The sequence below is a fragment of the Salvelinus namaycush genome, chromosome 32, assembly GCF_016432855.1.
Source record: "Salvelinus namaycush isolate Seneca chromosome 32, SaNama_1.0, whole genome shotgun sequence".
Taxonomy (NCBI): Eukaryota; Metazoa; Chordata; class Actinopteri; order Salmoniformes; family Salmonidae; genus Salvelinus; species Salvelinus namaycush.
Window position 1 is genome coordinate 19,054,369 of NC_052338.1, and position 18,654 is coordinate 19,073,022.

The following is an 18,654-nucleotide window of genomic DNA, read 5'->3' on the forward strand; positions in this document are numbered from 1 at the left end:
TTTGTTGTTTTGTGTTATTGTGTTTGTGTGATATGTTCACCCCATACCCAATATAAAATGATGTGTTTACCCCATACATAATATAACAATAATATGTTTACCCCATACACAATATAAAAATAATATGTTCACCCCTACACAAATAACAATAATAGTCACCCCATACACAATATAAAATAATATGTTCACCCCATACCAATATAAATAATATGTTCACCCCATACCCAATATAAAATAATATGTTCACCCCATACCCAATATAAAATAACATGTTTACCCCATACCTCAATATAAAAAATAATATGTTCACCCCATACACAATAAAAATAATATGTTCACCCATACACATAAAAATACTATGTTACCCCCATACCCAATATAAAATAATATGTTCACCCCATACCCAATATAAAATAATATGTTACCCCATACCAATATAAATATATGTTTACCCCATACCCAATATAACAATAATATGTTCACCCCATACACAATATAAAATAATATGTTCACCCCATACACATATAAAATAATATGTTACCCCATACCCAATATAACAATAATATGTTCACCCCATACCATATAACAATAATATGTTCACCCCATACCAATAAAAATAATATGTTTCACCCCATACCCAATATAAAATAATATGTTCACCCCATACACAATATAAAATACTATGTTTACCCATACCCAATATAAAATAATATGTTCACTCCATACCCAATATAAAATAATATGTTCACCCCATACCCAATATAAGAATGAATGTTACCCCATACCCAATATAAAAAATATGTTTACCCCATACCCAATATAAAAAATATGTCCACCCCATACCTAATATAACAATAATATGTTCACCCCATACCCAATAATAAATCATATGTTCACCCCATACCAATATAAGAATGATGTTTACCCCATACCCAATATAAGAATGATATGTTTACCCCATACCCACATATAAAATAATATGTTCACCCCATACCTAATATAACAATAATATGTTCACCCCATACCCAATATAAATCATATGTTCACCCCATACCAATAAAATGATGTGTTTACCCCATACCCAATATAAAATCATATGTTCCCATACCAATATGAAATGATGTGTTTACCCCATACCCAATATAAAATGATGTGTTTACCCATACAAATATAACAATAATATGTTTACCCCATACCAATATAAAATGATGTGTTTACCCCATACATAAATAACAATAATATGTTACCCCATACCCAATATAAAATATATGTTCACCCCATACACAATATAACAATAATATGTTCACCCCATACACAAATAAAATAATATGTTTTCCCCATACCCAATATAAAATAATATGTTACCCATACCCAATATAAAATAATATGTTCACCCCATACCCAATATAAAAAACATGTTTCCACATACCACATATAACAAATAATATGTTCACCCATACACAATATAAAATAATTGTCACCCCATACACAATATAAAATAATATGTTCACCCCATACACAATATAAAATAATATGTTCACCCATACACAATATAAATAATATGTTACCCCATACCCAATATAACATAATATGTTCACCCCATACAATAAACAATAATATGTTCACCCCATATCAATATAAAATAATATGTTCACCCATACCCAATATAAAATAATATGTTCACCCCATACACAATATAAAATACTATGTTTACCCATACCCAAATAAAATAATATGATATGTTCACTCCATACCCAATATAAAATAATAGTTCACCCATACCCAATATAAAATATATGTTTACCCCATACCCATATAAAATATATGTTTACCCCATACCCAATATAAAATAATATGTTCACCCCATACCCAATATAAAATAATATGTTCACCCCATACCCAATATAAAATAATATGTTCACCCCATACCAAATATAAAATGTGTATGTTTACCCCATACCCAATATAAAATAATATGTTCACCCCATACCCAATATAAAATAATATGTTTACCCCATACCCAATATAAAATAATATGTTCACCCCATACCCAATATAAAATAATATGTTCACCCCATACACAATATAAAATAATATGTTCCACCCATACCCAATATAACAATAATATGTTCACCCATACCCAATATAACAATAATATGTTCACCCCATACCTAAAATAAAATAATATGTTCACCCCATACCCAATATAAAATAATATGTTCACCCACATCACCAATATAAAATATATGTTACCCCATACCCAATATAAAATATATGTTCACCCCATACCCAATATAAATAATATTTTCACCCCATACCCAATATAGAATGATATGTTTACCCCATACCCAATATAAAATGATGTTTACCCCATACCCAATATAATATAATACCTGTCACCCCATACCTAATATAACAATAATATGTTCACCACCACATACCCAAATAAAATCATATGTTCACCCCATACCCAATATAAAAATATGTTTACCCCATACCCAAATATAAATATATGTTTACCCATACCCAATATAAAATAATATGTTCACCCCATACAAATATAACAAATAATATGTTCACCCATACCCAATATAAATATATGTTCACCCATACCCAATATAAAATATTGTTTACCCCATACCCAATAAAAATAATGTTCACCCATACCCATATAAATGATTGTTTACCCCATACCCAATATAAAATATTGTTACCCCATACATAATATAAACATAATATGTTTACCCCATACCCAATATAAAATATTGTTTACCCCATACATAATATAACAAAATATGTTTACCCCATACCCAATATAAAATAATATGTTCACCCCATAACAATATAACAATAATATGTTCAAAACCCCCATACACAATATAAAATAATATGTTTACCCCATACCCAATATAAAATATAATGTTTACCCCATACCCAATGTAAAATAATATGTTTACCCCATACCCAATATAAAATAATATGTTCCCCATACCAATATACAATAAAATAATATGTTCACCCATACACAATATAAAATAATATGTTCACCCCATACACAATATAAAATAATATGTTCACCCCATACCCAATATAACAATAATATGTTCACCCCATACCCAATATAACAATAATATGTTCCCCATACTCAATATAAAATAATATGTTCACCCCATACCCAATATAAAATAATATGTTCACCCCATACACAATATAAAATACTATGTTTACCCCATACCCAATATAAAATAATATGTTCACTCCATACCCAATATAAAATAATATGTTCACCCCATACCCAATATAAGAATGATATGTTTACCCCATACCCAATATAAAATGATATGTTTACCCCATACCCAATATAAAATAATATGTTCACCCCATACCCAATATAACAATAATATGTTCACCCCATACCCAATATAAAATCATATGTTCACCCCATACCCAATATAAAATGATATGTTTACCCCATACCCAATATAAAATGATATGTTCACCCCATACCCAATATAAAATGATGTGTTTACCCCATACCCAATATATAAATGATGTGTTTACCCCATACACAATATAAAATGATATATTCACTCCATACCCAATATAAAATCATATGTTCACCCCATACCCAATATAAAATAATATGTTCACCCCATACCAAATATAAGAATAATATGTTTACCCCATACCCAATATAAAATGATGTGTTTACCCCATACATAATATAACAATAATATGTTTACCCCATACCCAATATAAAATAATATGTTCACCCCATGCCCAATATAAAATAATGTGTTTACCCCATACCCAATATAACAATAATATGTTTACCCCATACCCAATATAACAATAATATGTTTACCCCATACCCAATATAACAATAATATGTTCACCCCATACCCAATATAAAATAATATGTTCACCCCATACCCAATATAAAATAATATGTTCACCCCATACCCAATATAACAATAATATGTTCACCCCATACCCAATATAAAATAATATGTTCACCCCATACCCAATATAAAATAACATGTTTACCCCATACCCAATATAACAATAATATGTTCACCCCATACACAATATAAAATAATATGTTCACCCCATACACAATATAAAATAATATGTTCACCCCATACCCAATATAAAATAATATGTTCACCCCATACCCAATATAAAATAATATGTTCACCCCATACCCAATATAAAATAATATGTTTACCCCATACCCAATATAACAATAATATGTTCACCCCATACCCAATATAAAATAATATGTTTACCCCATACCCAATATAACAATAATATGTTCACCCCATACACAATATAAAATAATATGTTCACCCCATACACAATATAAAATAATATGTTCACCCCATACCCAATATAACAATAATATGTTCACCCCATACCCAATATAACAATAATATGTTCACCCCATACTCAATATAAAATAATATGTTCACCCCATACCCAATATAAAATAATATGTTCACCCCATACACAATATAAAATAATATGTTTACCCCATACCCAATATAAAATAATATGTTCACCCCATACCCAATATAAAATAATATGTTCACCCCATACCCAATATAAAATCATATGTTCACCCCATACCCAATATAAAATGATATGTTTACCCCATACCCAATATAAAATGATATGTTTACCCCATACCCAATATATAAATGATATGTTTACCCCATACCCAATATAAAATCATATGTTCACCCCATACCCAATATAAAATAATATGTTCACCCCATACCCAATATAAAATAATATGTTTACCCCATACCCAATATAACAATAATATGTTTACCCCATACCCAATATAAAATGATGTGTTTACCCCATACATAATATAACAATAATATGTTTACCCCATACCCAATATAAAATAATATGTTCACCCCATACACAATATAACAATAATATGTTCACCCCATACACAATATAAAATAATATGTTTACCCCATACCCAATATAAAATAATATGTTCACCCCATACCCAATATAAAATAATATGTTCACCCCATACCCAATATAAAATAACATGTTTACCCCATACCCAATATAACAATAATATGTTCACCCCATACACAATATAAAATAATATGTTCACCCCATACACAATATAAAATAATATGTTCACCCCATACACAATATAAAATAATATGTTCACCCCATACACAATATAAAATAATATGTTCACCCCATACCCAATATAACAATAATATGTTCACCCCATACCCAATATAACAATAATATGTTCACCCCATACCCAATATAAAATAATATGTTCACCCCATACCCAATATAAAATAATATGTTCACCCCATACACAATATAAAATACTATGTTTACCCCATACCCAATATAAAATAATATGTTCACTCCATACCCAATATAAAATAATATGTTCACCCCATACCCAATATAAGAATGATATGTTTACCCCATACCCAATATAAAATGATATGTTTACCCCATACCCAATATAAAATAATATGTTCACCCCATACACAATATAACAATAATATGTTCACCCCATACCCAATATAAAATAATATGTTCACCCCATACCCAATATAAAATGATGTGTTTACCCCATACCCAATATAAAATAATATGTTCACCCCATACCCAATATAAAATAATATGTTTACCCCATACCCAATATAACAATAATATGTTCACCCCATACACAATATAAAATAATATGTTCACCCCATACACAATATAAAATAATATGTTCACCCCATACCCAATATAACAATAATATGTTCACCCCATACCCAATATAACAATAATATGTTCACCCCATACCCAATATAAAATAATATGTTCACCCCATACCCAATATAAAATAATATGTTCACCCCATACACAATATAAAATACTATGTTTACCCCATACCCAATATAAAATAATATGTTCACTCCATACCCAATATAAAATAATATGTTCACCCCATACCCAATATAAGAATGATATGTTTACCCCATACCCAATATAAGAATGATATGTTTACCCCATACCCAATATAAAATAATATGTCCACCCCATACCTAATATAACAATAATATGTTCACCCCATACCCAATATAAAATCATATGTTCACCCCATACCCAATATAAGAATGATATGTTTACCCCATACCCAATATAAGAATGATATGTTTACCCCATACCCAATATAAAATAATATGTTCACCCCATACCTAATATAACAATAATATGTTCACCCCATACCCAATATAAAATCATATGTTCACCCCATACCCAATATAAAATGATGTGTTTACCCCATACCCAATATAAAATCATATGTTCACCCCATACCCAATATGAAATGATGTGTTTACCCCATACCCAATATAAAATGATGTGTTTACCCCATACATAATATAACAATAATATGTTTACCCCATACCCAATATAAAATGATGTGTTTACCCCATACATAATATAACAATAATATGTTTACCCCATACCCAATATAAAATAATATGTTCACCCCATACACAATATAACAATAATATGTTCACCCCATACACAATATAAAATAATATGTTTACCCCATACCCAATATAAAATAATATGTTCACCCCATACCCAATATAAAATAATATGTTCACCCCATACCCAATATAAAATAACATGTTTACCCCATACCCAATATAACAATAATATGTTCACCCCATACACAATATAAAATAATATGTTCACCCCATACACAATATAAAATAATATGTTCACCCCATACACAATATAAAATAATATGTTCACCCCATACACAATATAAAATAATATGTTCACCCCATACCCAATATAACAATAATATGTTCACCCCATACCCAATATAACAATAATATGTTCACCCCATACTCAATATAAATAATATGTTCACCCCATACCCAATATAAAATAATATGTTCACCCCATACACAATATAAAATAATATGTTTACCCCATACCCAATATAAAATAATATGTTCACCCCATACCCAATATAAAATAATATGTTCACCCCATACACAATATAAAATAATATGTTCACCCCATACACAATATAAAATAATATGTTCACCCCATACCCAATATAACAATAATATGTTCACCCCATACCCAATATAACAATAATATGTTCACCCCATACCCAATATAAAATAATATGTTCACCCCATACCCAATATAAAATAATATGTTCACCCCATACACAATATAAAATACTATGTTTACCCCATACCCAATATAAAATAATATGTTCACCTCATACCCAATATAAAATAATATGTTCACCCCATACCCAATATAAAATGATATGTTTACCCCATACCCAATATAAAATGATATGTTTACCCCATACCCAATATAAAATAATATGTTCACCCCATACCCAATATAACAATAATATGTTCACCCCATACCCAATATAAAATAATATGTTCACCCCATACCCAATATAAAATGATGTGTTTACCCCATACCCAATATAAAATCATATGTTCACCCCATACCCAATATGAAATGATGTGTTTACCCCATACCCAATATAAAATGATGTGTTTACCCCATACATAATATAACAATAATATGTTTACCCCATACCCAATATAAAATTATGTGTTTACCCCATACATAATATAACAATAATATGTTTACCCCATACATAATATAACAATAATATGTTTACCCCATACACAATATAAAATGATGTGTTTACCCCATACATAATATAACAATAATATGTTTACCCCATACCCAATATAAAATAATATGTTCACCCCATACCCAATATAAAATAATATGTTTACCCCATACCCAATATAACAATAATATGTTTACCCCATACCCAATATAACAATAATATGTTTACCCCATACCCAATATAACAATAATATGTTCACCCCATACCCAATATAAAATAATATGTTCACCCCATACCCAATATAAAATAATATGTTCACCCCATACCCAATATAACAATAATATGTTCACCCCATACCCAATATAAAATAATATGTTCACCCCATACCCAATATAAAATAACATGTTTACCCCATACCCAATATAACAATAATATGTTCACCCCATACACAATATAAAATAATATGTTCACCCCATACACAATATAAAATACTATGTTCACCCCATACCCAATATAAAATAATATGTTCACCCCATACCCAATATAAAATAATATGTTCACCCCATACCCAATATAAAATAATATGTTTACCCCATACCCAATATAACAATAATATGTTCACCCCATACCCAATATAAAATAATATGTTTACCCCATACCCAATATAACAATAATATGTTCACCCCATACACAATATAAAATAATATGTTCACCCCATACACAATATAAAATAATATGTTCACCCCATACCCAATATAACAATAATATGTTCACCCCATACCCAATATAACAATAATATGTTCACCCCATACCCAATATAAAATAATATGTTCACCCCATACCCAATATAAAATAATATGTTCACCCCATACACAATATAAAATACTATGTTTACCCCATACCCAATATAAAATAATATGTTCACTCCATACCCAATATAAAATAATATGTTCACCCCATACCCAATATAAGAATGATATGTTTACCCCATACCCAATATAAAATGATATGTTTACCCCATACCCAATATAAAATAATATGTTCACCCCATACCTAATATAACAATAATATGTTCACCCCATACCCAATATAAAATCACATGTTCACCCCATACCCAATATAAAATGATGTGTTTACCCCATACACAATATAACAATAATATGTTCACCCCATACCCAATATAAAATCATATGTTCACCCCATACCCAATATAAAATGATGTGTTCACCCCATACCTAATATAACAATAATATGTTCACCCCATACCCAATATAAAATCATATGTTCACCCCATACCCAATATAAAATGATGTGTTCACCCCATACCCAATATAAAATAATATGTTCACCCCATACCCAATATAAAATGATATGTTCACCCCATACCCAATATAAAATGATGTGTTTACCCCATACCCAATATAAAATGATGTGTTTACCCCATACATAATATAACAATAATATGTTTACCCCATACCCAATATAAAATGATGTGTTTACCCCATACATAATATAACAATAATATGTTTACCCCATACATAATATAACAATAATATGTTTACCCCATACCCAATATAAAATGATGTGTTTACCCCATACATAATATAACAATAATATGTTTACCCCATACCCAATATAAAATAATATGTTCACCCCATACCCAATATAAAATAATATGTTTACCCCATACACAATATAAAATAATATGTTCACCCCATACCCAATATAAAATAATATGTTCACCCCATACCCAATATAACAATAATATGTTCACCCCATACCCAATATAAAATAATATGTTCACCCCATACACAATATAAAATCATATGTTCACCCCATACACAATATAAAATCATATGTTCACCCCATACCCAATATAAAATCATATGTTCACTCCATACCCAATATAAAATAATATGTTCACCCCATACCCAATATAAGAATGATATTGTAACGGGCTTCCTCCTTCTCCTCATCCGAAGAGGAGTAGCAAGGATTAGACCAAAATGCAGCGTTGGAGTTAGACATAATATTTATTTACAAGAACCAGACGAAGACGGAAAACTCTTGAACAAATTACAAAACAACAAACGAAGTAGACAGACCTGGACTACGAACTTACACGTAACGAAGAACGAACGAACAAGTACTGACTACAAACAAAACGAACTCACGATACAGTACCGTATGGTGCAACAAACACTGACACAGGAAACAACCACCCACAACCAACAATGTGAAAACACCTACCTTAATATGGCTCTCAATCAGAGGAAATGAAAACCACCTGCCTCTAATTGAGAGCCATATCAGGTCACCCTTAAACCAACATAGAAACACATAACATAGACTACCCACCCAAACTCACGCCCTGACCGTCAAACACATACAAAATAACAGAAAACCGGTCAGGAACGTGACAGATATGTTTACCCCATACCCAATATAACAATAATATGTTCACCCCATACCCAATATATAATTATATGTTCACCCCATACCCAATATAAAATAATATGTTCACCCCATACCCAATATAAGAATGATATGTTCACCCCATACCCAATATAAGAATGATGTGTTTACCCCATACCCAATATAAAATAATATGTTCACCCCATACTCAATATAACAATAATATGTTTACCCCATACTCAATATAACAATAATATGTTCACCCCGTACCCAATATAAAATAATATGTTCACCCCATACCCAATATAAAATCATATGTTCACCCCATACCCAATATAAAATGATATGTTCACCCCATACCCAATATAAAATAATATGTTCACCCCATACTCAATATAACAATAATATGTTTACCCCATACCCAATATAACAATAATATGTTCACCCCATACCCAATATAACAATAATATGTTTACCCCATACCCAATATAACAATAATATGTTCACCCCATACTCAATATAACAATAATATGTTCACCCCATACCCAATATAAAATAATATGTTCACCCCATACCCAATATAAAATAATATGTTCACCCCATACTCAATATAACAATAGTTTGTTCACCCCATACTCAATATAAAATAATATGTTCACCCCATACCCAATATAAAATAATATGTTCACCCCATACTCAATATAACAATAATTTGTTTACTCCATACCCAATACTCTCTTATTGTCATCCGTTTGACGCATTCAGCCCAATAGGAGGCTTGATTAAAAACAGGAAGTCTATGAAAATGCCATGGTGCTCTCTCAGTCTCTCTCTCCCTCTCTTTCTCTGTCTCTCTCTCTCTGTCTTTCTTTCTCTCTGTCTCTCTCTCGCTCTCTATTACTTTATCACTCTCTCTCTCTCTCTCTCTCTCTCTCTCTCTCTCTCTCTCTCCCTCTCTCTCTCTCTCTCTCTCTCTCTCTCTCTCTCTCTCTCTCTCTCTCTCTCTCTCTCTCTCTCTCTCTCTCTCTCTCTCTCTCTCTCTCTCTCTTTCTTTTTTGCCAAAAGCATGTATATTTTTGACAGACAGGGCACTGTATTCTATTGCAGAGTAAGGGAATGTTGACACTCCTTTGTTCTGTGCTGTTTTCACCTCCTGTTGGAGTTCCTGACAGCAGACAGTAGCTCATCAGCAGCCTACAGCACAATCCTAGAATAGCTGTTATTTCTGACAAACCAAATCATGGGGGCTCCCGAGTGGCGCAGAGGTCTAAGACACTGCAACCCAGTGCAAGAGGCGTCACTGCAGTACCTGGTTCGGATCCAGGCTGCATCATGTACGGCGCACAATTGGCCCAGCATCGTCCGGGTTTGGCCGGGGTAGGCCGTCATTGTAAATAAGAATGTGTTGTTAATAACTGACTTGCCTCGTTAAATAAAGGTACAAATAAAAAAGATCAATGTCATGGCCTTGAGAGAGTTGGATGTTGTCTACACAGCAGACCAGCTCTCTGTGAATGTATGGATGTAAGGGAGGTGGTTCAGTGAACCTAGCTCACGTCGTGGGTAACCTTGCCTGAGACCTGAAGACTTGTGTTAGCTTCCCAAGCTGATGCCTTTAGAGGGCTAACACAGTATTGTGGCACAAACCGAGTCAATACGCAAAATGGCAATCTGTGACACACAATGAAATAGCTATGGAGGTGTATTTTAACCTGTGTTTTCTCTCTATGTTTATTGTCCAGGGTGCAAGGTGCGGAGAGGGGCTGCGGTTCCGTAACGTGTCCTGCTTCGTGTCGGACGGGTCTGGCCAGGGAGAGGGCAGTCTGGTGGATGATGAGCTGTGTGGAAACCTTGAGCCCTCGATAGACGGCGACAAACAGATCACCCTGGAAGAACCCTGCACCTCGCCCTGTCCAGGTAACTAACTTACCTTGGCCTGCAATGACTGGGGATCCAGAGTCCTGGACAATGGACCCGGTCCCTAGATAAGAGGGCGATTAGATCTGACCAGGAAAAACGCCTGACCCTATAATCAGTAAAGATTCACCTCTGAGCATCCATCTAATCTACTTGTAGCTAGTTCAACACAGCAATACAGTTACAATGTGTAACTCTATCTGGTCGAGGAAGCCCCTTGTCATTCGATGTTCTATACCAACTACGCAGAGACCTTTTGTTGTGCCTTTTAGGCTGAGCTGAGTTCACTACTGCCATTAAATCACATTTATGTGGTCCTAGCTGTGTTATATGCTATTCCAGCTCTCTCATAACATCTCTTAGGAGCAGTATCCTGCTGACACTGACAGTAAGCACTAATGACTGGATGGTTAGATAATCAGAGGCTGGTGCTAGAGAGGACTCCAATGCCTGCTACGGTGCGTCATTCTCTGTTCATAGTGATGTTGACTGACATTGTAGGGAATCCAGTGAGGTTTCTAAGATCTGATTATATGATTACATGATTTCTTTATCTCCAATGACTTGAAAGTGGCGATAACACTTTCTCTTCTGAGTAAAAACCTTTCAACTTCATACATTTCAGAGAGTTGCTAGGGAAAAAAGTGCATCTGAAAACGACTCGTATGAATGTTATTTTTCCAGTACGTATTTCCTTTTTTGCCAGTGCCTGTGAATGACAGATCCAACATCCCATTTTGACAGGTCCTTTGTAGCAGAAGTAGAGTTGTGACAAGCTCATGCAGCAGAAAATTGTGTGTGGTGTGTTTGATCTGTGTGTGTGCGTGTCCAGAGCTGTAAATTTGGTTGTGTGTAGTCGTAGTCCATAGCTTTAATCTCCCGTGGTTTAGCTCAGGCAGCCAGAACAGAGGGGGCAGGTACTTAATCCAAGTGTACACTCTCTCACCACATGAAACCCCACCAGACAACACCTCCCCTCCTCTGCGTATCACAGCCCTGCCTCCCGTGCCTGATCGTAGCCCAGTCCAGGACCCCACCATGCCTGACGCCTGACACACAGAGGGCAGACAGAGGAATGTGCACGTACTCCGATAATCATAAGGCGGATTAGGTCTCTTTGGAACTGACGGCTTTACGATGAATTAATATTTAGTCGTGTGCTCACTTCTTCCCTGCCACTACAATGGCATGAATGAATGACAGACCTATTTTAATGGGAAATGGCCTGTTTTCTGAGAACACCCTGATCCATGTTAGAATAGAAGATAATAAAAAATGAGATCTGGCTCTGTTGGAGAAATATTTGAGGAGAGGTTTAATTTTTAGAAGTTGATATTCTTAACTTTACCAGGGATAGGGTTTAACATCTAGGATGACATCTAAACCACATATAAGTAATATTCAAGTTTCCCATTATAATTATGTAGTGCCGGGGCCAGGAATTTTGTGATATGACCAGGATAATCTCTGGAGCCATGGTCAGGTTACATGGGTAACAGTAATGTCTCATATAGTTCTGTAAGTTCTCAACTGTGTACAGCTAAATGTGTTTTAAGTTATGTACTGTGTGGTTCTGTACAGGTGACTGCTACCTGACTGACTGGACAGTGTGGAGCCCGTGTCAGCTGAGCTGTGTCAGTGGAGATGACCTGGGTTTCGGCTCGGTGCAGGTCAGATCCAGAGCCGTGCTGGCCCAGGAGCCAGAGAACCTACTGCAGTGTCCAGAACAGGAGTGGGAGGCCCGGCCCTGCACTGGTCAGTTTACGCACACATACACACATTCACACAGGAACACACATACAGTGGGGCAAAAAAGTATTTAGTCAGCCACCAGTTGTGCAAGTTCTCCCACTTAAAAAGATGAGAGAGGCCTGTAATTGTCATCATAGGTACACTTCAACTATGACAGACAAAATGAGAAAAAAAATCCAGAAAATCACATTGTAGGATTTTTTATGAATTTATTTGCAAATTATGGTGGAAAATAAGTATTTGGTCACCTACAAACAAGCAAGATTTCTGGCTCTCACAGACCTGTAACTTCTTCTTTAAGAGGCTCCTCTGTCCTCCACTCGTTACCTGTATTAATGACACCTGTTTGAACTTGTTATCAGTATAAAAGACACCTGTCCACAACCTCAAACAGTCACACTCCAAACTCCACTATGGCCAAGACCAAAGAGCTGTCAAAGGACACCAGAAACAAAGTTGTAGACCTGCACCAGGCTGGGAAGACTGAATCTGCAATAGGTAAGCAGCTTGGTTTGAAGAAATCAACTGTGGGAGCAATTATTAGGAAATGGAAGACATACAAGACCACTGATAATCTCCCTCCATCTGGGGCTCCACGCAAGATCTCACCCCGTGGGGTCAAAATGATCACAAGAACGGTGAGCAAAAATCCCAGAACCACACGGGGGGACCGTAGTGAATGACCTGCAGAGAGCTGGGACCAAAGTAACAAAGCCTACCATCAGTAACACACTACGCCGCCAGGGACTCAAATCCTGCAGTGCCAGCCGTGTCCCCCTGCTTAAGCCAGTACATGTCCAGGCCCGTCTGAAGTTTGCTAGAGAGCATTTGGATGATCCAGAAGAAGATTGGGAGAATGTCATATGGTCAGATGAAACCAAAATAGAACTTTTTGGTAAAAACTCAACTCGTCGTGTTTGGAGGACAAAGAATGCTGAGTTGCATCCAAAGAACACCATACCTACTGTGAAGCATGGGGGTGGAAACATCATGCTTTGGGGCTGTTTTTCTGCAAAGGGACCAGGACGACTGATCCGTGTAAAGGAAAGAATGAATGGGGCCATGTATCGTGAGATTTTGAGTGAAAACCTCCTTCCATCAGCAAGGGCATTGAAGATGAAACGTGGCTGGGTCTTTCAGCATGACAATGATCCCAAACACACCGCCCGGGCAACGAAGGAGTGGCTTCGTAAGAAGCATTTCAAGGTCCTGGAGTGGCCTAGCCAGTCTCCAGATCTCAACCCCATAGAAAATCTTTGGAGGGAGTTGAAAGTCCCAGCAACAGCCCCAAAACATCACTGCTCTAGAGGAGATCTGCATGGAGGAATGGGCCAAAATACCAGCAACAGTGTGTGAAAACCTTGTGAAGACTTACAGAAAACGTTTGACCTCTGTCATTGCCAACAAAGGGTATATAACAAAGTATTGAGATACACTTTTGTTATTGACCAAATACTTATTTTCCCCCATAATTTGCAAATAAATTCATAAAAAATCCTACAATGTGATTTTCTGGATTTTTTTTCTCATTTTGTCTGTCATAGTTGAAGTGTACCTATGATGAAAATTACAGGCCTCTCTCATCTTTTTAAGTGGGAGAACTTGTACAATTGGTGGCTGACTAAATACTTTTTTGCCCCACTGTACACACATTCAAAAATACACACTTGCATTTGTTCCTTTACGATATTATATGAGCTATTTGTAGTCTGTACTGACCCATACCTCTCCTCCCACTACAGAGGGCCAGTGTTATGAGTAGTCTGTACTGACCCATATCTCTCCTCCCACTACAGAGGGCCAGTGTTATGAGTAGTCTGTACTGACCCATATCTCTCCTCCCACTACAGAGGGCCAGTGTTATGAGTAGTCTGTACTGACCCATATCTCTCCTCCCACTACAGAGGGCAAGTGTTATGAGTAGTCTGTACTGACCCATATCTCTCCTCCCACTACAGAGGGCCAGTGTTATGAGTAGTCTGTACTGACCCATATCTCTCCTCCCACTACAGAGGGCCAGTGTTATGAGTAGTCTGTACTGACCCATATCTCTCCTCCCACTACAGAGGGCCAGTGTTATGAGTAGTCTGTACTGACCCATATCTCTCCTCCCACTACAGAGGGCCAGTGTTATGAGTAGTCTGTACTGACCCATATCTCTCCTCCCACTACAGAGGGCCAGTGTTATGAGTAGTCTGTACTGACCCATATCTCTCCTCCCACTACAGAGGGCCAGTGTTATGAGTAGTCTGTACTGACCCATATCTCTCCTCCCACTACAGAGGGCCAGTGTTATGAGTAGTCTGTACTGACCCATATCTCTCCTCCCACTACAGAGGGCCAGTGTTATGAGTAGTCTGTACTGACCCATATCTCTCCTCCCACTACAGAGGGCCAGTGTTATGAGTACAAGTGGATGACAGGAGCGTGGAGAAGCTCCTCTCGACTGGTCTGGTGTCAGAGATCTGATGGATTAAATGTCACAGGTATGTGTGTGTGTGCGTGCGTGCGTGCGTGCGTGCGTGCGTGCGTGCGTGCGTGCGTGCGTGCGTGCGTGCGTGCGTGCGTGCGTGCGTGCGTGCGTGTGTGTGTGTGTGTGTGTGTGTGTATGTGTGTGGATTGTAAAAGAATAAACATTTGGACAAGTGAGAACATTTCGCCGGTCCCCATAAGGAAAAAGGATATTTTAGCTTTAGGGGTTAGGTTTGGGGATAGGGTTAGGGTTTTGAAGTTAAGGTTAGAGTTAGTGTTATGTTTAGAGTTAGGGCTTAGAGTTAGGGCTTAGGGTTAGTACTAGGTTTAGAGTTAGGGCTTAGGGTTAGTACTAGGTTTAGAGTTAGGGGTTAGGGCTAGGGTTAATACTAGGTTTAGAGTTAGGGGTTAGGGCTAGGGTTAATACCAGGTTTAGGGTTAGGGGTTAAAGACAATAGGATTTTGAATGGAAATAAATTGTTTGGTTCCCACAAGGATAGTAAAACAAGCGTGTGTGTGTGTGAGTGTGAGTGTGCTGCTTATACCCCACCCTCCGACAGAATGCAACCACCAACACTCCTTATTTTAATTAAACTAATCCCTTTATATATTTGCCTACTTCATATGCCGGTGAATAGAAGCCACTAAACCCTTCTCTAAGGACGAGTATTGAGTGGTATCCTACTGTAGCAAAATATTTGAGTCGCTGCCTCTCGATTTAGTAGCTACATTATAATAACTTTAACTGCATGAATGTGTGCGATGTGAATAATGAATAGTACAATGCAGTTCTGCTGCAGTCAGCCGCCCAGCTCTCTCCAGGTCAGGTGCCTCTGTGGCTGATGATGATGATGAGGTGGATACGGTCATTTAAAACACTGTTTCTGCCTGTCGGAGAGATTGCTTTCCGAGCACTTTCTGACTGCTTGTCACTGTGGAGCTGAGGCCGCGTGTGTGTGTGTATGCATTCCTGTGTGTATGCGGGCGTGCCATCGAGTGTGCGTGTGTATGTGTTAGTGTGTGTGTGTAGGAGATTTAATCCTTGACGATGACGCATTTAAAATCTGCTGGCCGTCACACGTCAGCTTTAGGTCTGTGACTGCTACCTCTGCCTCGGTGGTGCTCGGAGCTCAGAGGTTCTAGGTGAAGAGTTACAGTGTATGTGTCACTTATCATAAAGGATGTGTGTCTTATTTAGCAATGAATCCTCTGAAGAATGAATAACCAGCAATGAATCCTCAGAGGAATGAATAACCAGCGATGAATCCTCTGAGGAATGAATAACCAGCGATGAATCATCTGAGGAATGAATAACCAGCGATGAATCCTATGAGGAATGAATAACCAGCGATGAATCCTCTGAGGAATGAATAACCAGCGATGAATCATCTGAGGAATGAATAACCAGCGATGAATCCTCTGAGGAATGAATAACCAGCGATGAATCATCTGAGGAATGAATAACCAGCGATGAATCATCTGAGGAATGAATAACCAGCGATGAATCATCTGAGAAATGATAACCAGCGATGAATCCTCTGAGGAATGAATAACCAGCGATGAATCCTCTGAGGAATGAATAACCAGCGATGAATCATCTGAGGAATGAATAACCAGCGATGAATCATCTGAGGAATGAATAACCAGCGATGAATCATCTGAGGAATGGATAACCAGCGATGAATCATCTGAGGAATGAATAACCAGCGATGAATCCTCTGAGGAATGAATAACCAGCGATGAATCCTCTGAGGAATGAATAACCAGCGATGAATCCTCTGAGGAATGAATAACCAGCGATGAATCATCTGAGGAATGAATAACCAGCGATGAATCATCTGAGGAATGATAACCAGCGATGACTCCTCTGAGGAATGAACAACCAGCGATGAATCCTCTGAGGAATGAATAACCAGCGATGAATCATATGAAGAATGAATAACCAGCGATGAATCATCTGAGGAATGGATAACCAGTGATGAATCATCTGAGGAATGAATAACCAGCGATGAATCATCTGAGGAATGAATAACCAGCGATGAATCATCTGAGGAATGAATAACCAGCGATGAATCATCTGAGGAATGAATAACCAGCGATGAATCATCTGAGGAATGAATAACCAGCGATGAATCCTCTGAGGAATGAATAACCAGCGATGAATCCTCTGAGGAATGAATAACCAGCGATGAATCCTCTGAGGAATGAATAACCAACGATGAATCGTCTGAAGAATGACTAACCAGCGAGGAATCGTCTGAGGAATGAATAACCAGCGATGAATCGTCTGAGGAATGAATAACCAGCGATGGATCCTTTGAGGAATGAATAACCAGCGATGAATCCTCTGAGGAATGAATAACCAGCGATGAATCCTTTGAGGAATGAATAACCAGCGATGAATCATCTGAGGAATGAATAACCAGCGATGA

The 18,654-nt window shown here is 36.4% G+C and overlaps 1 protein-coding gene across 1 annotated transcript in view; it reads left to right on the forward strand.

Annotated features, from left to right (window-relative positions):
* The window catches only part of LOC120027047 (thrombospondin type-1 domain-containing protein 7A-like), a 100,915-nt gene that overhangs the window by 68,917 nt on the left and 13,344 nt on the right, over nt 1–18,654 (forward strand). Inside the window, exons 12-14 of the mRNA XM_038971891.1 lie at nt 11,824–11,998; nt 13,580–13,753; nt 16,141–16,236. Coding sequence (XP_038827819.1) covers nt 11,824–11,998; nt 13,580–13,753; nt 16,141–16,236 — 445 coding nt within the window. The remainder of the gene's footprint in view (nt 1–11,823; nt 11,999–13,579; nt 13,754–16,140; nt 16,237–18,654) is intronic.